The sequence below is a fragment of the Trichophyton benhamiae genome (assembly GCF_000151125.1).
Source record: "Trichophyton benhamiae CBS 112371 chromosome Unknown contig00209.0, whole genome shotgun sequence".
Taxonomy (NCBI): domain Eukaryota; kingdom Fungi; phylum Ascomycota; class Eurotiomycetes; order Onygenales; family Arthrodermataceae; genus Trichophyton; species Trichophyton benhamiae.
This window is the reverse complement of record NW_003315086.1, coordinates 150,662-175,405: the sequence shown is the minus strand read 5'-3', so window position 1 is coordinate 175,405 and position 24,744 is coordinate 150,662. Positions and strand designations below refer to the sequence as shown.

Sequence of the window (24,744 nt, the reverse complement as noted above, 5' to 3'; positions counted from 1 at the left end):
GTGACTTCACCGCGGACTTCCCTGGCTTTGGAGAGATATAGATTGGGATAACCATCCAAAGAAGAGACTTTGCGTATGGTTAGGCCTCTATTGTACCGCTTGGGAACATATGATGTCCCTATATAATTTACATGCACTGACTATACCGCCCAGCTGACACGGCCGGCACTTTGCCTGCTGTGAAGAGCATATATACAGACGACTACGCTGTCCACTTCCGGGTCTCATATATATTCAAACAATAAGGAGCTTTTCAACTGCTGACCATTCGATGGCCCGAACTTGAAACTCCTTGTTCCATGGCGCTTTCTGTGACTGAAAAAAGAAACTGTGATATATTCATTCATGAATCGTGAGGCCAGACAGATCAACATTAGACGTCGCTCGTTTATATATCATCACCAAGCCTCCCCTGGTATGCCAACCCATATAACAAGAACACGCACCGCATGCCCATAACCAAAAGATGCCCCCATGCTCAAGGAACCATACACGAAGAAAAGGACGAAGAGAAAACAGGACGCGAATACCATGAATCAATTTCTTCCTTCGATGTAATCTCTGTTCTCAATCGTGACACTTTTCGTCATATGGTTCACTTTATAGACACCCACAAGGCGAGACGCAAGTTCGAACTGAATAATGATACGAATTAGCATTTGTTAACCCTGACACAACACCAAAGCAGGCACATACCATGTTATTTCGCAGAGAGATGACGATGAATTGAGCGTTCTTTGTTCTCTCCTTGATATGGGATGCGACGATAGAGACCTGCTCACCGATGGTTAATAATCACAATAATCGTTTCCAAAGGAAGGTATCCTCAACTTACGTTTCTGAAATCCAACGCTGCATCAATCTCGTCCATGACGTACAGCGGCGTTGGGCGGTAATGGTGCAAGGCAAAGACGAGAGCCAAACTTGACAGCGTCTTTTCTCCTCCAGACAAGTTGCTAATGTTCTTCCAGCTCTTCTTTGGAGGCATGACCGAGAACAGGATACCTTCAGAGAAGGGATCCAGGGAGTCAACAAGTTCTAGCTCTGCGTTACCGCCCATTGTAATCATTTGATACATTTCCTTCAACCGAAGAGATATGGTGCTGAACCCTTCCATGAAGCCAGTGAGACGGAGAGAACGTAGTGTATCAAGACGTGATTTGGCAGCATCACGACTGGCGAGCGCCGTTGCCAGGTCTGCGGAGCGAGATTCATGTTCGGCAACACGGCGACGGTACTCCCCTAGAACTGACAGATCGACAGACGTATTCTGCGTTTTCTCCTCGAGCGCAGCGATCATTGCTTTTAGGGATTCCTTGTCCATCTCTGCAAGTTCATCCTTCGTGTAGATTTGCAATGACTCAGGTGCTTCCTCTTCTTCACCAAGGTCACTGATACTTTGGAGGGAAAGCTTCGAAAACTTTTCATGCCAGTATTTTGCTCGTTTTTGGTTCTCAACCAATGCCTTCTGGCTCTCTTCAAGTTTATTTCGCATTTCAATCTCAACTGCTCGGGTTTCATTGAGCTCCGCGGTCTTTCCATCCAGCTCTGTCTTTAATGCTGTCAACTCCTCCTGTTTGGTTTGCAAGGCCTAAATTAATGTTAGTATGAGTGCATGGCTATTTATTGAGTTAATGCTCATTACTTACCTCTTCCGCCTCCTCTGTTTTCTGCTTAATTCCGGAAACTGCCTTGGCCTGGTTTTTGGCCTCTTCATTCAACCTCTCGATATCCTCCTGGACACTTTCAAGCTCAGCCTCTGCGTCTGCACGGGATTTCTCATGTTTAACCCGCAGTTTCTCATTCTTAGACTTGGACACCTCGGCATTGGACACCTCATCTGTCAGAAGTGAAATCTGTTCCTTGAGACCATCCACTTTGGCCTTTTGGCCCCTGAGCCTTACTCCACCGACTTCCATGATTTTGTCTTGGAGGGCCTGGATCTCCTCTTCAACTCCAGTCATTTCGGACCGTAGCTTCTCGATCTCCTTCTCCAAAGCCTTAATAGTCTTTTCAAGACTGGCCTCTCGCTTTTCATCAGCCGCGGATGGTTTGTGTTCTTCGGAAAGTTCTTTCACTCTGCGCTGGGTATCTGCGAGATTCCGCTTGGCGCTATCAATCTCTAGCTGGAGTTTTTGAATAGCCGTTTCAACTTTGGGGATTGCATCTTTGGTTGTTTTTAACTCAGTTTCCAGCTCCCTTTGCCTTTCTTGGAATGCCTGGAATTTTTTCTCCATTGCATCTCTATCGGCATCAAGCTTGGCAACTTGCTCTCTAGAGACCTCTGCCACCTGTTTAGAGGACATTCCACCTCTAGCAACCCGGGTCCCTCCACCGCTCATAGTACCGGAAACATCAATGAGTTGTCCATCTAGCGTCACTACTCTCCATCTTCGTGCACCGTATGCGATTTTGTTGGCTTGCTGCAAATCCTTTGCTACAAGGGTATTTTGGAGCACACTATAAAAGGCGGCTTTGAATTTGTCGTCCACAGGTTTAACGAGATCAAATAGGCGGGGAACGCTGTCGGGCGTGAAAACAGAGGACATGTCCCTCCGAGGTAGTCTGTCTAACAGAATGAAGTTCGCCCGGCCCAAATTATTCTTACGGAGATAGTCAATACATTGTTGACCAACTTCAACAGTATCAACCACCAAATTGTCAAGTGCTGGACAAGCTGTGGATATGGCCACGTCGTATTTCTCGTCAATTGTTCCAAGGTTTCCGAGGCGACCATGGAATCCTTCAATACGTCCGGATTCCTTTAGTCTCATTAACCCCGAGAGGACGTTACCCTGGGTTTGTGTGCTTGATAAACTGGCACGCGCCTCGTCGGCCTTCTGGCGCAAATGAGAGAGCCTGGAACGGTATTCTGGTTCTTTGTCGGCAAATTTTTGCACGTTCGCGGAGCAGGTAGCGACTTCGTGCTCGAGATTGGCCTTCTCTGCCCGGCACTGTTCAAGCTCAGCTGTCTTTGCACTCATGTCTTCCTTGATAGAAACAATTTTAGCTTGTGCTTCTTCCAAAGCGACTGCGCCGGCATTGCCCTTTTCACGAAGAATATCTAGTTCACTTTGGGCAACAGCGGCAGCGGATTGTTTCTCGTTGATTTTCTCTTTCCACGGTTCGAGAGATGTCTGTTTAGCAGCAATTTGTTCTGAAAGGCCTTGCGTCTTTCCTTTGAGACTTTCACGAATTTCTGCAAGCTCCTTTTCTTCTATCTTCATTTCCTTTTCAAGAGCTGCAATCTCGGCGGACTTCTTCTCAAAGTCATCGCTGTGTTTTTCAACAAGCCCGGCACATTCAGAGGCGGCAAGACGGCTCGTGTTCATGGACTTCTCGAGCTTCTTTTGCTTATTGTTCAAGAATTTCCGTTTCTCTTCAAGCTTGACTGATTCTTTATCGTACTTCGCCATTTCTTTCATGATGCCTTGGGTTTCCTTCTCCATGGCCTCATACTCCTTCGCAGCCTTTTTATATGTACGTTGAAGCTGCTTGATCTCATCTTCATTGCCCTGATGCTTTTCGAGTTCCAGGTTGAGTAACTCTTGATTCTGTAAGATAGCCTCTTGAGTGACGTTTGTGTTATCGTTGCATTCATCAATGTATATTTGATAGAGTGCGGATTGCTTCTCGACCAACTCATTCTCGTCCTTGATGTAGGCAAGAGCTTTATTTTTCTTATCTTCGAGGCTGGCTTTCTCCTTCTCAACATGCTGAACTCGATTGTTCTTTTCGTTGCAGGTTTCGTTCAAAACCTCAACTTCGGCAGCCGCCTCGTCGATGGGAGTTTTGTATTTTGATGTTCCAATGATATCTTCCAGGTACTCAAGTAAACCGTCGTCATGTTCATTGGCAGCCTTTGCTTTCATCTGAGCGATGGATTCGACTTCACCTTGCAAGATGAGGAAACGCTTATGATCCAAGTCGATCCCACGGCCTTTCAAAAATTCGGTGACAGTTGTAAAATTCGTTTCCCTTTTATTCATATAGTATTTGCTGCTATTATTTCTGAAGGCTCGCCGGGAAACGACTAGCTGCGAATCTGGGACAACTTCGTGGCCCCCATCCGGTAAATCTATAACCTCTTGAAAATGAACCTCAACCTCGCAAAACGGTAAATTGGGGAAGTTGGCAGAGTTGTGGATAAGGGCTGATATTTTTCCCTGGCGCATCTTACTAGCCCTGAAGCCAAAAACAAATAGAAGAGAGTCAATGACATTGGATTTGCCCGAACCGTTAGGCCCGACGACGGAGGAGAAGGAAGCGTGGAAAGGGCCAACAAACTGCTGCCCAGCGTAACTCTTAAAGTTTGTAAGGACGAGGTGAGTTATGACCATTCTCTGCTTAGGTCCCGATGGTTCTTCCTCTGCAATTTGGGGTGCTGATCGTGACTTCAGCATTATGTCCATCGGCCGCTCAAGCACGCTAGAGCTTGGGTCAACTCTTTCAATGACGGATTTTTCAACATCGGGAGCGTTCGGGGGAGTCTGGTTAACGGCATTTTCTGTAATATCTGCAAGCGGTGTTCCGCTAAGTCTTCTTGACTGCGCTCGATCAGCTTCTGGAGATTGTGACGGTGCGGGGGTTGGAAGTGAGGAGACCTCTATAGATGAGTGTCGGCTGCTTTGGCTCCTAGGTATGCTCTGTCTCGCTTTTGAGGTGCGCCTTGACCGAAGTTCAGGTTCTTCTTCCGCCGAGACGATACTCTCGTCTGTTGTTGATACTGTAGACTCTCTCGCACTCATCCTAGAGCGGCGTCGGTTTGAGCGACCCATTGCGGGAGTCGGCGTAGTTGGCTCTTCCACCGGTGCCTTCGAGACCCTGCGGGATACCCTCCGCTTTGGGACAGGTGTATACTCCTCCTCTTCGTCCTCCTCATCCTCGTCTTCGTCATTGCTTGGGATACTGGGGGTAACGCGCCCCGAGGCAGGCTCATCGTCGGAGCTTTCTTCGAGAACAAAACTCTTCCGGGAAACCGACCGCCGCGGTCGCGATGATGCCGATGCCATTTTGCCAGACGCTGCTAGTCCTCGTGGCAACAGAGAGTGTAGGATATCAAACCGCAGCGAGCCGTCTTTTCTCTGTTCGTCTGTTGCTTCGTGATGTTGATGTGTTTATGTTTTGCCTAAAGAAGACGAACATTGAAGATTACATAATACAGATATCGGGAGTCTTGGCGACGTCGCGACGTTTTTCTTTTGCTTGCAGGTTGATAAACCGAGAACAAACAACGATGGGAGCCATAGACAGCTAGACGACACAGAAACAACACCTGAACGGCGGCCTGGGGATAGACTGCAATATGGCGCCTTGGGAAGAGTTCGATATTGCGTTTGCCTTCAAGCGGGATTTTTCCTATGATCACAAGCTCGTGGACCAAATAATCTCTAATCGACGGGTCCTTGATCATGTTCTCTTCGTTGACCGGCTGTTGAAAATACTCGGAATTGAAGCTGGTAAGACATTTTTGGGGCTCAAACTGGAATCTATGAGCAAGGCTAATGTGTATGGTGTAGCATCAAAGATATACCCCCCGAGATCTAACCAAAGCTTGCGGTCCCTCTTCCAGCAAATCGTCTCGTCGTCTTCGCCCAATCACCACAAACAATCCTTGATCTACTACATCTTGAAAGACTGCCGAGGAGCTACTGAGAAGTCAGGCGCTTTGCAGTTTGCCAGGACATGTTATCTACCGGATAAGTACAGGCTATTTATTGACGGGCTATGGTACCTCGATAAGCTAGAGTTTCGAGTGAGTATCCAGCTAGTCCTAAAAATGGACGCAGAAGCTAACCCAGGTCTATAGCGCGCCCTGGAGTATATTACAGAGCCATCTTTAATACCCACCTTCTCCGATGAAATTCTCTATGTCCTGTCAGCCTCGTCGAAGCAAGATGACGGTCTTGCTATAGCCTACTATGTAACCGTTCAGCCCCCGCTAGCTTCTCAGAAAGCTCTCAATGCATATTTTGGATCGCTGTGTCGAACTGGAGTTCCAGAAGCGTTTTATTTCCTAAGACAACAGCCCGAAGAAAGTAGTTCGTCGCTATTAGAACAGCTCATAACCTTTGTTCTTTCCACAAAGGCCGGAGAGTTAAGGGCTAAACGTGCCATGGACCTCATAAACTTACCTTTTAGCGAGACTGAAGAAGAGTGCTTCAATGACTTACTCTTACGCGGTAATGCAAAAAACTTGCACGGTGCTCGGGATACAGTCATGATGAGACGGGTTGCTACTGGGCGAGTGGAAAATTTGGACAGCGAACTGGAGTCACTTGGAGGGCGCAGGCTAGAGGGCCTTAACTGGGATGATCTGAAGAGAAATCTCAAGTCTACCAATTCTGTGGAAGCTTGATACAATAGCTATGATCTATGATACCAGGACACAACACTTCGGTATTTGGCGTTTAGGTTGCAATTCAGGCGTTTAACCGGCTCCATAGCTTCAGAGGGTCATATGTATAACTAGCTCCGGTGCTCACATCCACCACTTCTAGAACACAATAATCACCATACTTTATACGTCAACCGTCGTCCTGTCCTCAGCCCTACCAGAATCCTGTCGTAGCTCATTGATTACGTAATCAAAAATCCAGCCTCAACCGCGACCTCAAATTGAAAACATCCAAAAGCTTGACGATTTGAACGAACGGAACCATTTTGTGAATCTCACATCTTTCGACAGGAGCTGAACCAACACTCATAAATATTATCAACAGCGCAAATACTGCCTATATCATTTTATACCCTATTAGAGCTTAGCCTGACACCCTGTCACCCTAAACGAAATAGCTACCGGTAGCTCCAACTAAGGTGAAGACGCGATACCCTACCGTGTCAACACTTGCTCACACCACCGGTGGTGGGAGGGTTAGCACCGGGGCTCTTTGAATATGGCTATTTGCACGTATTATCAGCAGGGAAGATGCAAATTTGGGGGTTCGTTGGTGTCATGCGTTTTCATGCAATAGTCCTCAGCTTATTCGGCTAACTTACCATGTAGATCGATGCGCTTATGAGCACCCAAAGAACCAAGGCCAATTTGGATTCACTTCTGGGAACAGATTCGGAGTACTACAGTCCGGTGGGAACAAACCCAGTGGCGGCTTCGGAAGTAGGTAGCCTCCTATTCAGTGCTATTGTTGAAGTTCCTATCGTTGTATTAAGGGTGGAGGAAACCCTGGCTTCTAGCAGACAGATGATAAAACTTTACTCACTTTTGAATTGATTTACTGACGACGGCATTTACTCTACGATTGTTGGAATAGGCGATAAGCAAGATCCAAGGGAAAAGTATGTATACACGTATTCCGCTCTCTGGAACATCAAACGCTAATCATTAAGTAGGTATTCTTTAACTGCCACGGATATAAAAAATGACCTGACGGACGGTCAAGGCCGGCCCCAATGGATCTTCTCGGCTTATGGGCCTGGAAGGAATGCACCAGTACAGCTCTTCGGCGGGCCTGAAAGAGAGCAGAGCTTTGAAGAAATGCGAGCGTTGCATTACGCTGCTGTTGCCGAAGGGAAGCCGCAGGAGGCCATACAAAATGCAAATAACTTGTTTGCCGCCACAGAAGCTCAGATGAAGAATATCATCAACAATTTGGATGCTGCGATCCAGTATGTGATCGATGGAGAAAATCAGCACCCAAACCGGCATGACATAGTAAACGGGAAGATTACAGCGATTTCATCATCTAATACCCAGCCGAACCCATTTTCCCAGCAGTCTCAGCCTCAAAACCCTGTTCAGCCTTCTCCATTTGGTGGTTCGAATTTATCTCAACAATCAGGAGGATTCGGGAGTACTTTTGGGAAGCCAACAATGCTAGGCCAGCAGCAACCACAACAACCCGCTTTTGGTACGCCATCCTTCGGTACACCATCCCTTGGTGCCCCAGCATTTGGCACTCCCTCCTTTGGACAGCCGTCTGCCATGGGGAGCTCTCCTTTTAGCCAAGTTGCTGCTTCTGCAAATCAACAACAGTCAAACCCCTTTGGAAAGCCCACCGCGTCTCCATTCTCCCAAGCTGCTCAGACCACCAATCCGTTTGGTCAGCCACAAGCACAAGCTGCCCAAGCGCAACAAAGCTCTCCATTCGCACAGCTTCAAAGCTCGGCTCAGTCACAACCAGGCTTTGGGACAAATCCATTTGGCTCAGGCACTTCTCTAAACCAACAACAATCAACGCCAGCGCCATTTGGACAGCCTTCCCCCTTCAAAGGTCCAGCGACTTCTGTTCAACCCCAGGCCAGCACAATCAACGTACCGCCGCCCAGTGGTCCCATTCTTCCTGTGAAAAATGCCAACCCCAACCTGAATCCTCTACCTAAAACGTCTGGACAGACAGTGCAGGACCCTATGACCAAAAAGCTCACAGTGTGGAAAGGTCTTCGGGTCCAGTATATTGATGACGAGCCATGCTACCAGCATCCAGATGATCCGCAATTTTATGCTCATATATTTTTTCCCGATGGCCCGCCAAAGACCGATACATTCAAGTACTCAGTGGCGTCTCCAGGGGAGTATACTTCAGCTGTGGAAGAAGCTTATAAGTTCGCCCATGAAAACGGAGCATTCAAAGATGGAGTAATGCCTTCGGTACCGCCTAAACCCGAATGGTCAAGATACGACATCTGAACTTTCACATGGACGAGACGGCGACGACATGGTTGGCGTTTGGCGAAGCGGCATTGGTTTACCTCATCTATTTTGAGATGACCATCTATACCACATTTTCTCATTACTTGGCGGTATATATTGCATGCAAATACTTTTAGTCACTTTAACTTGCATTCGGTTCAGTGAATACGGCTACGTCGGAACAAAGATATGGATGTACCATAGGAAGTTTTTTCTGATATTCTATAACCAGGCCGACAAAGCAATGCTAGACGAGAACATATAGAATCCTCACTCCCTGCATCACGGTAACAGTCGGCCAAACCTAGACTACTCAAAGTACGGACCTTCTCAACTAATTTATTGAGCAATGGTGACTTCGACCTCAACACCAGCCTCGATGTTAATGATGATCTGCTTGACGGTCTCAGTTGGAGCATGGAGACTAAATTAAAGGTTAACGTTGAAACAATATAGGCAAAAGACACAAGGATAGCGCATACTCAATCAAACGCTTGTGGATTCTCATCTCATACTGATCCCATGTCTTGGAACCCTCACCGTTAGGAGTCTTACGGGTAGAGATGCGAAGAGTCTTGGTTGGCAGGCGGACGGGTCCCTTGACGTAGAGAGACTTGGAGCGAGCACGGTCAATGAGCTCCTGGCAGACCTTCTCCAAAGAGGCGACCTTGCGCGAGGTCAAGGTGATACGGATCTTGTGGATTTTCTATAATGCACATGTTTATTAGCCGATTGCGCCCTCCCATGACAGGCAATTTACGTGGCCTGCTGCCGCTGCGCAACCACCGAGGATATGAAGAACGTACTGGGCCTTCGCCAAACTCCTTCTCGGGCTTCTGGTAAGACATCTTTGCTGGGTGTGAGGAGCTAAGAGTAGCTAATCTGGTTGGTTCTGCATTGCGACAATAACTCGTACGTTAGATAACAGGTGTCAAGCCAGGGAGAGACATGTAATCAGCACTTACAAGAATATGCTGAGGGCGAGTGCCAATCAAGACCTGAACTGTTCGAGTTCGGTAATGTGATGAAAGGCGTGTGTGTTGGTTGTGGTGGTGGGAGTTATCTTCCTTTGCTTCCTCGACTATCGCGATCTTTTTTCTTTCTTTTTGATGTTAAAAATAATGTGTGGGTGAAGTCTTGGCATGTCGGTTATTTGGCCTAACTACTTTAGGTCTAGCGGTAGTGACTCATCATGGCTAATATGAAGATGAGTCAGCATTTCGATATCCCGCAGTTTTTCTAATATCAAAAAGCTGAAATCAAAGCAACAACAACACAGCAACAGCAAACTGCTGGTTTGATATTTTTTGCCCTTGAAAGTAGCTGCTATCTCCTTATTAGCAGTTCTGTGGATTTTGAGGCTCAACTTGCATGATATCTCTGGAATGGTGGAAACAACTTTACTTCCCCTGGCGCCTGTACCACCGCCGTCAGTGCACAAATATATACCAGATGACGAATGGAAAGCATGTTTAGATGCCTGGATCAGATCAGTTGAAGCTCGCTTAAGGCTGAACGACCGGGAATTTGAACTATCTGCTTCAAAGGATGATGCTGCATACCTGTTCCTTACTTCATACTTCTCAGGGGGGTTGCCACGTACACATGCACCAACATCAAAGGCAGCCAGTTTATTACAACGTCTTTGTTTCCTCTTAAGTCGGAGGATACTACTGGCCGGATCTCATGGTCCTTCACAACTTGTGAATGTTGACTTTCTGGGGAGCTTGTGCTTTTTCTATACCTCTACTTTACCCCTCAGGAATTTGATGCTGGAGGTGTGGGAGAGGGATTCAGAAGTCCTGGTCTCCAGCACGCACAAGGCGAAGGCAGATATAATAAAAGAGATGACCTCGAAAGATGGGTCATATACGAAAATCGAGAGAAGATTACGACCCTTGACGCTCCTTTCATCAAATCTATATGAGGTGGGAAGAGTTCTTATGGCTGGTGATGATTACATAGATGCAATCTTTGAGGCATTCCACAGGTCGAAGGATGAACATCTACAAAAAGCTCTAGTAGCCCATATATATGTTGGGCTTATATCATTGATGAAGGTCAATCCCCCTGCGACTTCAGCACTCTTAGATCAACTCTATGGTCTAAAGAGCTCTGCAAATGTCGAGTCAAAGGGCCCCAGAACTCAGCCAACACTACTCTCAGCCCTCCTTTGCAGTACCAACTTCATCAAACGCCTCGAGCATGTGCTAGTTGGGGACCAGCAGCAAAAGCGAGGCGATTCCCTAGTTTCTTCCCTCAAAATATACCGCTCTGAGTGCCAGGCATTACACAAGTCGTACCAGCGTCCAAGGAAAGTGGATAAGGGCAAAGGGCGAGATATCTCCGCTGGAATCCAGGAAGACGTTCACGTCCATCGAATATCCCTTGTCACCCAGGTACAGGATCTATTCCCTGATCTCGGCTCAGGATACATTGTGCAACTCCTTGATTTTTACAACGATGACCTCGAAGCGACGATCTCGAATCTCATAGAGGGGACCCTTCCTGAACATCTTAAATCTCTTGACCAAGGAGCCCAACTCTCAGAACAGCAAGATGTGGTTGATCTCGCACCACGGCCTACTCCGCCCCGTTCTGAGTCACCTGTTCCTCACATCGAGCGTAAAAATGTATTCGATAACGATGAATTTGACCGGCTGGAGATATCACCTTCGAAGCTGCATATAGGTCGTGCCAATGCCGATCTTACTGCAGATGACCTGCTCGCTAATAAGTCTGGCTCAACAAACAAGGCTGCAATACTGGCTGCTCTTGCGGCATTTGATTCGGACGATGATGAGCGTGATGACACCTATGACTTTGCCGATGTTGGGGGAACAGTAGACACCTACCCAACAGCGACGGATGGCGATGCAGCCGAGCCCCGAGAAGGTGGTGGCAGCATGGCAATTGAGCTGAAGCTATATGATCTTTATAAGTCCAATCCCGGAGCATTTGCACGCGACCAAAACACTCGTCGGTCTCAGCACAGAATAAGTTTGCGTAAGGAGACAGGAATGACGGACGAAGCAATTGAGGGATGGGCATTGATGCTCTCCCGCGATCCAAAGCGAGTTACGAGGCTAGAGCGGAATGTGGCTTTGTCTGGACTACGTGCGCACCAACAGCCCGATCTTCAACCTACGGCATATAGAAGACCTGCCGGTGAAGATGGTTCTGGAGAAGAGTCTGGAGGCCATGACGGAGGTCGAGGACAGAGCCGTGGTCGTGGCCGGGGTGGTAGAGGCGGCGGTAGAGGCGGGGGCCGAGGGGGAGCGTCGACTGCACCCGAGTCAGCCATTGAAAGACGACGGAAGGATGAAAATAAGGGCTCGAGGGCGAATCATAATAGGCGCAACCAAAGGGCGAAGAAAATGGCAAGAGGCGGTCTGTGATTCTGTGCGATTCAGCCTCCTATGTGCTGAGAGTATGACTGCTTTTATTAAAAGCATGCAGATCAAAAAGCTCCGGGAGGATGATACGAAAATACGACTTCATGACTGCATCGAGAATAGAATATAATCATAATTCATTGGCGGTGCATCTTGCTCTATAAGACAAGCATCCATTCCATTAACATCCATTACTGGTCTCTAAAGTGAAGCGTAAGTGAAAGATGGCATTAATATATATAGGTATCTCCTCTCCCTCTTCACACCCTAAGCATATTCCAACAAAATCTATCAACATTAAGAGTTCTCTATCCATTAATATTCATCAATCAATGATGATGATCCGAAAATACACCCTTTTCAGCGATTGACTTCTGGCACTCAGCTAACATTCGTGCTTGCTTAGCAATATCTCCCAAATGCCCAATGACCTCTTTGTTGCCGTCGACGAATGAGAAGATGGCATATGGAATCTTGGTTTCTTCGCAGAACTCGATGACCAATTTCTGCGCACGGCGAAGGTTGTGTCTAGGAAGTCGTGGGAAGAGATGATGTACGGCCTGGAACTGAAGGCCACCGTGGAAGAAGTCAAGCCATTGCGGGCAGTCAACGTCCATAGTGGTCCTGAGCATTTTCTGCGGGAATGACTCATGGACGCCCATGTCGGAGGTGGACATGGCGAAATGCGACAGAGTGATTTGAACATGTAGTGGTGCAGTGATCATATGGCTGACCATGACGAAAAGGACCCGGCTTTGCCAGTCGGGGATGCATCTGTACAAAACCCCGTAGCCGAACCAAGCCCAGAAGAAAACGTGGCCTGCAATCTCAAGCCAACGGTGCCACCAGGCGGCACCTTTACGAGGGCCTTGGCCACGAATCAGGTGCTCCCAGCTAAGGCGGTACAAGTTAAAGCGACCGAAACATAGAAGGGGATAATATAGGAAATGCTGGAAACGAATAAGGAACTTTGCGGCAAAGTCGTACTCCATAACACGTTCGTAGTAAGTACTTCGAAGGCTATCGAACAGTCGATGTGAAACAGCAAAGAATGGCATATGCTCGATATCGGGATCGTGTTCTGGAGAATTGGTGACGATGTGATGCACGTTGTGGTTTCTCTTCCACCAGCCGATGCTTAATCCACCAATAAAATCTGCGATAAGAATTCCGATCACAGTATCGGTGTGGAAGTCGTGCGTGATTCCAAGATGGCCAGCATCATGGACGGTGAAAACCAGCTGGTGCCATGTGCATCCAAGAAAGAAACCAGAGGTACCGTACCAGCCGCAATGCAAGAAGTACAGGAACAATCCAAAGAGTAGTAGATAGCGAGATGTTTCAACAAGGTACGCCGAATAATTGCAGTTGAACAGGCCTTCATCTAGGAGGCGCTTGTATAGCTGGCGGTACTTCTGCACGATGCGCTCTTGCTCTACAGCAGTAACTGGTGGGTATTTTGCCGTGTCAAAGGCAATCTCTTCCTGTGTTCTGGCATCCAGGAAGAAAGGTCTTGTTTCGGAGTCTTTCTTTGCTGGGGAAGCAGTTCCAACTGAGGATATGGACGTGGATACGGAACCTCGCCGTCTCAGGCCTGAATCCTTTTTATCGGCAGGCTCGAACAACGGCGAAGGGGGGATTGACTGTCCGTTACCGGATGAGTTATCATCGGATTCAATGGCGGCAGACAAGTCCCCTGAGGCGTAAATGGAGAAATCTCCCCCCTGGATCGGCGGTAGGAAGTTGACCCAGGCACCTTCGATTCTTCCAATCTGAAAGGACTTCATCCGTTCTTTTGCAGCCGCAGAGTGAAGCCTATACTGGCGAGTTAGTCTATTATCATTCTCCCACAATGGCTCTCCTGCGGCGACAAAAATGATAAACGCTTAGACATACGCATTTATCTCATCGGTAGCATCCCTGCCAACCATATGCTGGATAGCTTTATCACCTCCAGGGTGGAAGGGCAACCATGCATCCAGCTTCAGCACCCTGCCCTCGAAGATGACGATATGCCTTCCATCCGCGATCTGTTTCCCTATCTCATTTCTTGTCAAGACGGTGCTTTTGCGTGAAGCAGCCATGGCGTCGTCAGGCAGAAGCTTTCGGCGGTCTGTGAACCACAAGGAGCAGTTTATAACCAGCGAAAGGTTCTGAGCTTCAAAGGAGTCGGATCGAATAGCTCACAGCATGCTCGACACGGAGGGAAACGAAGCTCGTAGATGAGACAGCTGAAGACCCGACACGCCACGGTCGAGAGTGGCGTGAGATGCCGCAGGAAAGGAGATGAAGTCGAGGTTCGTCGTTTTTTTTTTGCGGGCGTCCCTTTTCGGCATCTCCAGCGCCAAGACATCCCCGACCTGTGGCTTTATTTTTGCTTTTGAAACTCCGACTCGACGACGTCCTTCATCTTGGATTCTACACACAGCATTTGGATAACTACAGAGTGGTGGTTTGTCTACTTGTGAGGCCCCCTTTATATTAGACAGTTACGTTGTCAGCCTGGAATAATAGTTAGCTGCTTGTCGTAGACTAACTAATCATGGTGGGTTGCTCTCCTTTCATGTGCGGGACATCCAAATACGAATTACCATCTAGTTGCATGCTATTGGTACAAGACGGGACAACGGCTGACGTGTTTGTAGGAACCACTTGATACCCTCATCCAGCGGTGGTTAGAATGGGATCAGGACCCTTCCACTCGCAGGGAGATCGAGAAGCTCCAGGCAGACAAAGATGATGCCGGCCTAGAGAAGCGCCTACGAGAGCGTGCGTGGAAACCCTGCCAGATCAAAATATGGAGTTCCTAACAGATATGTAGGCATTCAGTTTGGGACTGCTGGCCTACGGGGTAGGATGCAAGCCGGTTTCTCATGCATGAATTCTCTTACCGTCATCCAGGCTTCCCAGGGGCTGGCCAAGTTTATCAAAACAACACACAAGGGCACAGAACAGCCGTCAGTGGTGATTGGCCGTGATGCTCGACACAACTCTCAGAAGTTCGCCTTCCTTGCAGCAAACGCCTTTGAGGCCGAAGGTATACATGTGTGGTGGTATGATGATGTTAATCCAACTCCGTTTGTGCCCTTTGCTGTTCTGCTGAAGAAGGCAGATGCCGGAGTCATGGTTACAGCTAGTCATGTAAGTTCTGCATCTCCAATGCTGGAAGTATGAGATTTAGCTAACTGATGAATAGAACCCGGCACAAGACAATGGTATTGACAGCTACACCCACTGATTTCTACTCTCTGTTCGATTGGCTGACCTTTTAAATATAGGATACAAAGTGTTAGCAACCACCTCCTAGTAAGATTTTGGGGGTTATACTAACTCGTTGGTTAAAGATACTTCTCAAACGGAGCCCAGATCAACTCCCCGATTGATGGCCAGATAGCAGAATCAATCAGGACCAACTTGGTTCCTTGGCCCAATGCGTGGCGCGGAATAGACGGTCCTCAGACCAGAGAATCAGATCTACATAATGAGGTCTCAGCCCTTTATTGTGAAACCGTCAATCGCTTCGCTGTTAGTTTCTACACAGCCCTGTCATACCTCGAGAACTTCGTTTGTACACTGACTGCCTGCAGAAATCAACCGTTGATAACTGGCGACCGCCCAGTAAATTTGTTTATACACCAATGCACGGCGTTGGTCACGCTACTATGTATAAACTTTGCGCTTCCTTGGGCATTGACGGAATCATAACGGTTCCTGAGCAGGAGCAGCCTGACCCTGACTTTTCGACCGTTAAATTCCCAAATCCAGAAGAAAATGGTGCTTTAGATCTAGCCATGAAAACAGCAGATAAGTCTAGTGTAACTTTAATAGTCGCCAACGATCCAGATGCAGATCGTTTCGCTGCTGCTGAAAAGGTCAAGTACGTAATTTTCAACTTCTTCTTTTCGATGGCCCCTATTAACAGCTTTAAAGTGGTTCCTGGTTTAGGTTCACTGGAGATCATATAGGAGTTCTACTGGCATCGCATCTCCTGGATTTATGGAAGAATAAGAAGTCAGAAAAACCTATGGCTATGCTAAACTCTGCAGTTTCGTCGAACATGCTATCGAAAATGGCCGAGAAAGAAGGCTTCCATTTCGAAGAAACTTTAACTGGATTTAAGTGGATGGGGAATGTTGCCCGACAGCTTGAAGCCCGAGGCTACGAAGTACCGTTTGCGTTTGAAGAAGCTCTTGGGTACATGTTCACGAAAGTTTGCTATGACAAGGATGGACTCACCGCTGCCATGGTGTTTTTAGCAGCTGAGGCGAAATGGAAAGAACAGGGCCTGACTCCATTCGGGAAGCTTGAACAGCTCTACGAAACATATGGATACCATGAAAATCTCAACACCTACTTCGTCTCGCCAGACACGAAAAGCACTACTTCTCTATTCGAGAGCATCCGAAAGAATACTCTTGATGCTCAGGGTACTATCGGGTCATTCCCTATCCATAGATGGAGAGATATGACCAGAGGTTACGACTCAGATACTGCGGATAAACGGCCAGTGCTTCCTGTAGATCCCGCGAGTCAGATGCTCACTATATGGTCACATCGAGGCATTCGGTTTACAATTCGAGGCTCAGGCACTGAGCCGAAGGTTAAGAGTAAGTTATAGTTAACAATTCAACCTAGCCCTATAATGGAAAATGCATTGGCTAACACCTTGATTCTTAGTTTATATCGAGAGCTGCGGTGCTTCCCGCAACGACGCCGTTGAAGCAGTTTGTGATTTGCTGACGGCCGTCGTAGAAAACTGGATTAAACCATATGCTCCAGCTATGACCTATTTCAACAGTATGACAACTTCATCTGGACATATTTTGAAGCTCTCGTAAAGAAGGCAAATATGCCTCCATCCTGAAGAGTGCCAATGCCGGCGTACATAGATGCCGGTGAGGTATAACAACCGAGTGAGAAATTGTTTTAGCTTTGTCCTACCAAACCCTAGCCCGTGTGGCCTTCCATGTGTGAGAATAACTCTCCTCAGGCTAACAGGCTAAAATTCCAAGGCATACATATGTTTGGGGTTGCACAGGGCAAAAGTTTGCCCTAGTCTCCAGGGTGTCCCCCCTTCCTTCTTGCATACCACCTTGCACCCATTACTCATCGAAACGTACTTCAGGCTTTCATCACGTTCTTTAAGCAGATTGTTTTTTAATGCTCATGTCTTTATGCCCAAGCTGACTGACCACCTCAGGCCTGAAAGCAAACTGACCGGCATACGGGTATCTGCACCAGATCAACCTCCTGATTACCTGATTCTTCCTACGCCTTATAACTAGACCCCTTAAAATTGGCGTAATGAATAACTACAGTCTCACATGTTTCCTCTCCAAGCAGTTACAAAGAGCCTGTTTGATTTTTTAGAGCATTTAAGCCTTGGGTTCCCTCTTATCAATCGCAGGATCCCTACAACGTGTTTTGTTACCCTTATGAATAATTATTTCTAGAGCACCAAACTGCTACCGTCTAATCATTGCCACACTTAGCACCATGTCCACCTATTACGACGATGATTTCGATGACTATTACCATGAAGGGATCGATAATATCCCACATATGATGGACCAAGGTTTCTACTTTGATGTATCTGACGATGACTATACCATGGCTCTGCCTCGTCCAAGACAAAAGGCTCCTAGACAGCGATTCCGACGCCCAAGATGGAGAGCCCCTAGGCGAGTATTTAACTAAGACTCTCCGCTTAGCTGTGAAAATATAAAAAGCTAACGCGAAATTGTAGACATGAAGAGAGCTACACATATGTCTCGGACTCAGACGAAACTGGTTACCGGGCAGGCGACGGCCACCATGGCATCAGACGGTCTCGACACAGAGATCACTACCGTAGTCGACGATCAGGTCATAGTCGGAGCAGAGATTCTAGCCGTTATGAAATTCACCATCATCACCATTACTACTGTTCCCAGCACGAGGGCTCCAGGTCCAATGGCCACCAGGCACAGTCAAACAATGTTCTTCAAATAGAGAGCCAACCGTATCAAGGCCAGATAGCCGCAGGGGTAGGAGGAGGAGCTCTCATGGCGCTTAATCGACCGGCAATTGCTGCACCAGCTCGGGTGTTACCTTCAGCCATCATCCCAACTACGGCTGGACCCCAATGCGCGTGTGAGTGTTGCCATACATCTCGTGCCCATCAGGTAGATGCGTTGAATATAGTAAGGGGCCCGCAGCTCTTGGGTCAGGGAACTGCGTTGGCAGGTGGACAGCTATCAGGGCCTTTTACCCGCCCAGTCCAGATTCCTAGGTTGTTGCAGTAATGGTATCCACCTTTGTTTGTCCCCCTTTCTCATTTCTTGGACGTTTAAAATAGCTCAAGGTATGACTGATAATTGTAATTGAACCTATCTGCATGCTGTTGATGTGTACCAACTTTCGGTGATTGGCTAGAGAATGTGCCTTGATCGATAGAGGATTTTTCTGTGTCTGACACGATCAAATTTTTCAAATAATATAGATAAACAAAGGAAAGAAAACGAATATGAAATACAGTTTTATTCTAGATTAGCTTCATGTCCGGTTTATGGTTACAGAATGGCCAAAAAGAAAAGAGTATAGTGTCGTTTGTCGGGAGAAGGATATATAGACAGTAGCATCAGGTCAAGCCAAGTGGTGTTGAGGAATGTTGATAGGGGTGTTGATGGAGGTAGAAAGGGGTCGAAAGGATGGAGAAAGATGATGGTACTCTTTGATTCTTTTGGCAGGAGGCGCACGATTTATGGGATAGGCTCATAAGGACACAAAAAGCAAAACATCAAGCTTGGTTTATGGTCAAAGAAGTGCAAGGTGCCTGGTGCTTTTAATCTGGGCGGTGTAGTTATTTCGGCGAATCAGTTTAGAAGTGGATGGCCTTGGAGTAGGTGGCCATAGCAGCTTCTTTGAAGGCCTCGGCGAGAGTTGGGTGAGCGTGGCAGGTTCGGGCAACGTCCTCTGAGCTAGCACCGTACTCGATGGCGAGGGTGGCCTCAGCAATCATCTCACCGGCGTTGGGGCCGATGATGTGGACACCAAGAATGCGGTCAGTCTTTGCATCAGCAATGAACTTGACCTGACCTTCGCTGTCGAGGTTGGTCTTAGCACGGGAGTTAGCGCTGAACGGGAAAGATCCAACGCGGTATTCAACACCGGAGGCCTTGACCTCAGCCTCGTTCTGGCCAACCCAGGCGACTTCAGGGTAGGTGTACATGACACTTGGGATGGCAGCGTAGTTGACGTGGCCATGGCCCTTGGTGATGTATTCAACGGCAGCAACGGCTTCCTCCTCAGCCTTGTGAGCGAGCATAGGGCCGAAAGTGCAGTCGCCAATGACACGGATGTGCTCGGACTTGGTTCGGTATTCCTGATCGATGACTAGTCTGCCCTTATCGTCGATGTCAATGCCGATGTTTTCGAGTCCGAGACCAGCGGTGTATGGTCGTCGACCAATGGCAACGAGAACGACGTCAGCTTCCAGGGTCTTCTCCTTTCCACCCTTGGCAGCCTCAACGTTCAAAGTAACGGTACTACCGCTGTCGTCACCACTGACAACCTTGGTGCCGGTCATGAACTTGATGCCCTGCTTTCCAAGGAGCTTCTGGGCCTGCTTGGAGATCTCAGCGTCCATGCCGGGACCACCGATCTGACCGAGGAATTCAACGACGGTGACTTCAGAGCCAAGTCTAGACCAGACGGAGGCCTACAACAATGGCCATTAGTTAAAGTTTTCCACATGCAAGCTTAATATTAGGCGGAAAATGTTATACCATCTCCAAACCAATGATTCCACCACCAATGACAACCATCTTCTTTGGAACTTCCTTCAATGAAAGAGCACCGGTGCTGGTGATAATCTTCTGCTCGTCAATGGTCAATCCGGGGAATGGGGTGGCTTCACTGCCGGTAGCAATGATGATGTTCTTGCCCTTGACAACACGCTCACCACCCTCATTGAGTTCAACCTTGACGGAGTTCTGGTCAACGAAAGAGCCGGTACCCTTGAGGTAGTCAACCTTGTTCTTCTTCAAGAGGAACTCAATTCCCTTGGTGAGACCCTCGACCGAGGATTCCTTGGCCTTCATCATCTGCTCGAGATTGAGCTTGACATCGCCAACTTCGATACCGCGCTTCTTCGTGTCGTGCATAATGGTGTGGTAGAGATGGGAGTTGTTGAGGAGAGACTTTGATGGGATACAGCCGACGTTAAGGCAAGTTCCGCCTAGGGTACCGCGCTTCTCGATACAGACAGTCTACCCGGCCAATGTCAGAAATCAACGGTCAAGCGCGCACCCGGAGTTAAAAGGAGCCGCTAATCAACGTACCTTTAGGCCCTCCTGACCGGCCTTGATGGCAGCAACGTAGCCAGCCACCCCGCCGCCTATTATGACCAAATCATGCTCTTCTACCAGAATAACAAAACGGCAAACGGTCAGCCTTCCCGAACAGCATCACGGTCCAAACCAGTGGGTATTATCTCAGCCTTACCTGACTCTGTAGCGTATCCTCTCCTTGATCTGGGGAGAATGTAAGCCCCAAAGGCCGGGTAAGCGGTTGCGGCGGTTCGTTGGGACGGAGCCCAAGCCGTCTGAAAGGCACGGCGAGGAACGACCGTACGGAACATGATTGGGGAGAGAGAAGCTTGGAAGGAGAAAGCACTGCTTCGAGGAGGAAATAGAGGGAGCGACAGCAGTCAATTGGCAGCTCGCGAGCGCTTTGGAGGATGGAGATGGAAAGAAATGTCACGATCGTGAAGCAAAGTCGGAGGTTGAAGTCGAAGTTCTTTTTGCGTTGAAACTGCGCTGGCTGCCCAAAGCGGTTAGCTCGCTGTCGGCGCCGGCGCGCGCTCTCCGTCGGCCTTTTACGGTCCGCTTAGTCATCATATATATATGGGAGTCATAGAGTCATAGGTAGCTGTATATACACAAGAGATGGATAGATGGAGACTAGATCGTGAGTAGGTCTGAAAATACATTGGTCTATAGATGAAGGTATGTTCTATACAGATTGCTTAATCTCAGGAGAAGTATTCTGGGCCTTGAGCTCAGCAAAAGTGCGCTCAGCGTCCCAGGTCCAGGGGGTGTCAGCAGCGAAGAGGAGATCCATGTCCTCCAGAGTGCGCTGGTTGGATTCTGGATAGAGTGCCCACACCATGGGGATAGTGATGGCGTTGCTGATGGCAAAGATGTAAAGCGTCTTCTCTCCAATGGCATCGAACATCACAGGGCAGAGTAGAGTCTATCATCAAGTTAGCTTAGAATAGTTAAACCAGGGGGAAGGATGGAAAGAGATAGACATACCAGCCATCCATTACCAACGCTCCAGCCAACTACACCCCATGCATTGCCTCTAGCCCGGACTGCAAGTGGAAAAATTTCCGCGGGATAGAGCCACGGAACGGTAAGCCAGGTGGCGCCAAACACCGAAGTGAAAATGAAGATCATCGATGCTGCCGCTGCGCCGTATGAAGCGGCCTTGGCTCCGTCTCCTGCTGCGGTAGCATCTAGGCCTATGCGTGAGAACCCGCCAGCAAGGAACATGGCAATTCCCTGGCCAGCTGAGCCCCAGTAGAGAGTCCAGCGGCGACCAATGCGGTCAAGAGTGAAGACGCAGATTAACGTAGCGAACTAAAAATCTAAGTCAGTAAATGTTGCTATAGGTTATGTGAGGTAAAAGCAAAACATACCATGTAAAATATATTGTTCAGACCACTGATCCACTGACTCTTTATGGCGTCAAAGCCTGCAATGCGGAAGATGGTAGGGGCATCTTCTCTTGTTAGTCATTACTGAATTGATACAGGGTATTCAGGGTGGACATACAGATAGTAACACCAGCTATGCCAACCCATTCCTGCATGATCTGCAGCCAAACAACCAAATGGACACGCCGTCCGATATGCAGTTTCCCTGACCCACGGCCAGTAAACATAGACAAGTACGAGGTGCTGTATGTCTCCTCGAGCGCAGCAACTTGTTTGATATCGTTGAATTCTGCGTCTGCGCGTGCAATGTCTTCTTCACTTTCAGTCCCTCGGAGTTTGCTCAGGATGTAGCGGGCCTCTTCATCACGACCCTTCTTGACCAACCATCTGGGAGACTCGGGGAAGAGCCAGACAATGCCAAACAGGAGAAGCAGGGGGAGGATCTGGAAGGCGATTGGGAAACGCCAGCGGAAAGCAGTCGCACCATCGTCAATGAATGCAAGGCCACTATTAAATTTTGGTTAATAATATAGTCTCATGGTGAAAGGTAGATAAGTGAGAGACATACAACTCTAACCAATAGGCCACGACAACTCCGAAGATGTTGAGAGTGAACTCAATTGCAATGAATTGACCGCGAGACTTGTGCTCTGCTGTTTCTGTGGCCCATACCGGCACAATCGCATTCAATATGCCCGTACCTATACCATTTATCAACCGGGCTGCATGGAGACGTTAGCTCGTAAAGCATCAATCAACTGAGAACACGCGACCAAACCTACCAAAAATCATCCAGACGTGATTTTGGGCAGAGCACTGCAATGCAGCTCCAATGATTCCCCAAACAGCACCCAGGGCGATTGATCTGATGCGTCCCAGTCTATCTCCAACCATTCCACCGGCAAGAGCTCCCACCAAAGTGCCGAGGTAATACACCGACACAATCCCCCCCTGAAGCAAGCTGTCAGTAATGACGGGGCTGTGCTTTGACCCATTGACGGCCTCTGTATGCCCAAAGCCCATGAGCTCAATGTAGTGTTTGGCGTTGTTCACGCCCCCCATCATGCCCTGGTCATAGCCGAAGAAGAAGATGGATAGAGCAGCTACGCTGTTGATCGCAATCAGCAGCGAGCGCTTCTCGAGCCGGTGGGTAATATTCCACCGGTGAATCTTTTGTGTCATTGTGACGTATAGAATGGCTTCAAACGAATGCCCTTTAAGGCGAGCGGGAGGTGGAAGACAATGCGCGGACCTGGAGACGATATATGGCTGTCTTGGACTTTGCCATCAGCCCCATGGTGGTGGATCGGCTAGAACCTGCCATTGTCGATATCACAAGTATTGCAACAGCTCGGCATTGATGCATGTCTCGTCAAAGCATTTGGTCCGCAGTGGAGAAGCGATCCCGGGAAAAGTGTGAGCCTATTTGTCGGGGGCTCAGCGTGCCGAACATCATTGCGTCAACAGTGTAACTCCGCTTGACGGCATCCCTACACTTCGGTATCATGGAGATGTCATATAAGTACCAAAGCTGCTAAGGATCTGCCCCTGGCAGGAGGCATCCCGGAGCGTCTTGATATGCGCAAGCGAGAATGCAAGAAAAAGAAAAGAAAAACGTCTTGGATTTTCGCCTCTTTGGAGGCTCCAAGAACGCCAAGCACATTAGTCATGCGGCCTGGAGCTATGCCTTTTCTGTCTAAGCATCAGCTTAGTCATAACAATTTAAGTCACGTGCTTACGCGGAGGCCAGATATTCATTGGCGGCCTCTGATTGGCTATAATGACGACAAGCTTACAAATCGCGACGCGACCGAAGGCGACGACGATATTAAAAGGGACAAAGCAACCTCCTGCATCTCGAGCGTCTCGAGCGTCTCGACAAGTTTCTTGCAACGGCGATTCATCATTATATATCCAGCTAAACCAGGCGTACAGCTAGTAAGAAGCGAAAGCAACAATGACTGCCGCAGTAAGGACGAGGCCAAAGCGGAAGCTGTCGACTTCAGCATCTCGAATGACCTTTGGGTTGCAGAAGAAGATCGTCCTCTCGTCAGCCTCTATGATATCCCAGAAGCCAACTACAACAGCTGAAGAGGACCCAGAATTCCTCCGCAAGCAGCTGGACCGCATCTCCTCACACCCATCTCTCACTCCTTACAGACGACGGGTCTACCGAACTCTGCTCTCCGTGCCCAAGGGTCAGTGGACGACCTATGCAATGCTCTCAGCCCACCTATCCTCCTCCGCGCGGGCGATAGGGAATGCAATGAAGACCAATCCCTTTGCACCCGAGGTTCCCTGCCATCGCGTTCTAGCGTCGAACCGCACCATCGGCGGGTATAAGGGCAGCTGGGGTAATGGCGGCTCTTATGCAGTGGAAAAGACGAAGCTGCTGCGTGGTGAAGGGGTGGTTTTTGATGCGAAAGGGAGGGCAGGCGGAGAGATTTTTACCCAGTTTGCCGACATGGGTGAAGTGTTGGAGGGGAAGGAGTCATAATGTGGGTTTATTCCTTTGTCTCTGCAATCTCATTATATGATACATAAATTGACATGATATAATGTTTACAGAACATAGCAGTGGACATATGATGAGAGAGAAACGAGGATACGCTCATTGAAGTGACTGATCATCAGCCCAGGAGCCTATTCCCTCAAGATCCTCAACCATATTTTTGTACCTGGGCGTGGATTTTTCTTGCTCGGTTGTGCTGTTATCGTGAGTGTGGGTGTTGCTAGAAAGACTGCCGGCATACGCATGGATGGAAGACTTGGAAGGAGTGTCATAGCCACCCCCGTCCGAGCATGGAGGCGGTTCAATGATCGGACCCGGTGTGAACGTTCCTGCAGGCCAAAATTAATGAGACGTTGTCTACAATTTGAGAAACGTGAAGGGGTATAAAGGGCTAATACCGTTCATGCTGACCATTTGTATGTAAGTGGACATGCTTGAGAGTAGCTGGGGTACCGTCACAGTGCACAAGATGGAAGAGCACAGGCTT

The 24,744-nt window shown here is 48.3% G+C and overlaps 9 protein-coding genes across 9 annotated transcripts; 5 read left to right on the top strand and 4 right to left on the bottom strand.

The window, feature by feature from the left end:
• Nucleotides 1-536: 536 nt before the first annotated feature.
• ARB_02529 (uncharacterized protein) lies at nt 537-5,012 on the bottom strand (the record flags this gene model as incomplete). The annotated part of the gene is made up of 4 exons (XM_003011201.1): nt 537-635; nt 697-774; nt 836-1,591; nt 1,650-5,012. The coding sequence occupies 4 exons, from the start codon at nt 5,010-5,012 to the stop codon at nt 537-539; spliced, it is 4,296 nt and encodes a 1,431-aa protein (XP_003011247.1).
• A 293-nt stretch (nt 5,013-5,305) lies between these two features.
• ARB_02528 (uncharacterized protein) lies at nt 5,306-6,358 on the top strand (the record flags this gene model as incomplete). Its single annotated transcript, XM_003011200.1, has 2 exons — nt 5,306-5,755; nt 5,810-6,358. 2 exons carry the CDS (start codon nt 5,306-5,308, stop codon nt 6,356-6,358), a joined length of 999 nt encoding a protein of 332 aa, XP_003011246.1.
• Nucleotides 6,359-7,495: 1,137 nt separating this feature from the next.
• ARB_02527 (CCCH zinc finger domain protein) lies at nt 7,496-8,647 on the top strand (the record flags this gene model as incomplete). The annotated part of the gene is made up of 1 exon (XM_003011199.1): nt 7,496-8,647. One exon carries the CDS (start codon nt 7,496-7,498, stop codon nt 8,645-8,647), a length of 1,152 nt encoding a protein of 383 aa, XP_003011245.1.
• A 342-nt stretch (nt 8,648-8,989) lies between these two features.
• ARB_02526 (uncharacterized protein) lies at nt 8,990-9,498 on the bottom strand (the record flags this gene model as incomplete). Its single annotated transcript, XM_003011198.1, has 3 exons — nt 8,990-9,074; nt 9,133-9,356; nt 9,457-9,498. 3 exons carry the CDS (start codon nt 9,496-9,498, stop codon nt 8,990-8,992), a joined length of 351 nt encoding a protein of 116 aa, XP_003011244.1.
• A 537-nt stretch (nt 9,499-10,035) lies between these two features.
• On the top strand, nt 10,036-12,048 carry ARB_02525 (CUE domain protein, putative; the record flags this gene model as incomplete). Its single annotated transcript, XM_003011197.1, has 1 exon — nt 10,036-12,048. One exon carries the CDS (start codon nt 10,036-10,038, stop codon nt 12,046-12,048), a length of 2,013 nt encoding a protein of 670 aa, XP_003011243.1.
• Nucleotides 12,049-12,374: 326 nt separating this feature from the next.
• On the bottom strand, nt 12,375-14,129 carry ARB_02524 (fatty acid desaturase, putative; the record flags this gene model as incomplete). Its single annotated transcript, XM_003011196.1, has 2 exons — nt 12,375-13,860; nt 13,942-14,129. The coding sequence occupies 2 exons, from the start codon at nt 14,127-14,129 to the stop codon at nt 12,375-12,377; spliced, it is 1,674 nt and encodes a 557-aa protein (XP_003011242.1).
• A 458-nt stretch (nt 14,130-14,587) lies between these two features.
• ARB_02523 (uncharacterized protein) lies at nt 14,588-16,883 on the top strand (the record flags this gene model as incomplete). Its single annotated transcript, XM_003011195.1, has 7 exons — nt 14,588-14,590; nt 14,691-14,814; nt 14,867-15,213; nt 15,412-15,609; nt 15,633-15,922; nt 15,991-16,652; nt 16,723-16,883. 7 exons carry the CDS (start codon nt 14,588-14,590, stop codon nt 16,881-16,883), a joined length of 1,785 nt encoding a protein of 594 aa, XP_003011241.1.
• A 2,021-nt stretch (nt 16,884-18,904) lies between these two features.
• On the bottom strand, nt 18,905-22,927 carry ARB_02522 (MFS monosaccharide transporter, putative; the record flags this gene model as incomplete). The annotated part of the gene is made up of 10 exons (XM_003011194.1): nt 18,905-19,744; nt 19,812-20,294; nt 20,367-20,422; nt 20,535-20,868; nt 21,046-21,279; nt 21,342-21,668; nt 21,728-21,810; nt 21,864-22,252; nt 22,314-22,446; nt 22,528-22,927. The coding sequence occupies 10 exons, from the start codon at nt 22,925-22,927 to the stop codon at nt 18,905-18,907; spliced, it is 3,279 nt and encodes a 1,092-aa protein (XP_003011240.1).
• A 775-nt stretch (nt 22,928-23,702) lies between these two features.
• ARB_02521 (uncharacterized protein) lies at nt 23,703-24,242 on the top strand (the record flags this gene model as incomplete). The annotated part of the gene is made up of 1 exon (XM_003011193.1): nt 23,703-24,242. The coding sequence occupies one exon, from the start codon at nt 23,703-23,705 to the stop codon at nt 24,240-24,242; it is 540 nt and encodes a 179-aa protein (XP_003011239.1).
• Between the last annotated feature and the right edge of the window lie 502 nt (nt 24,243-24,744).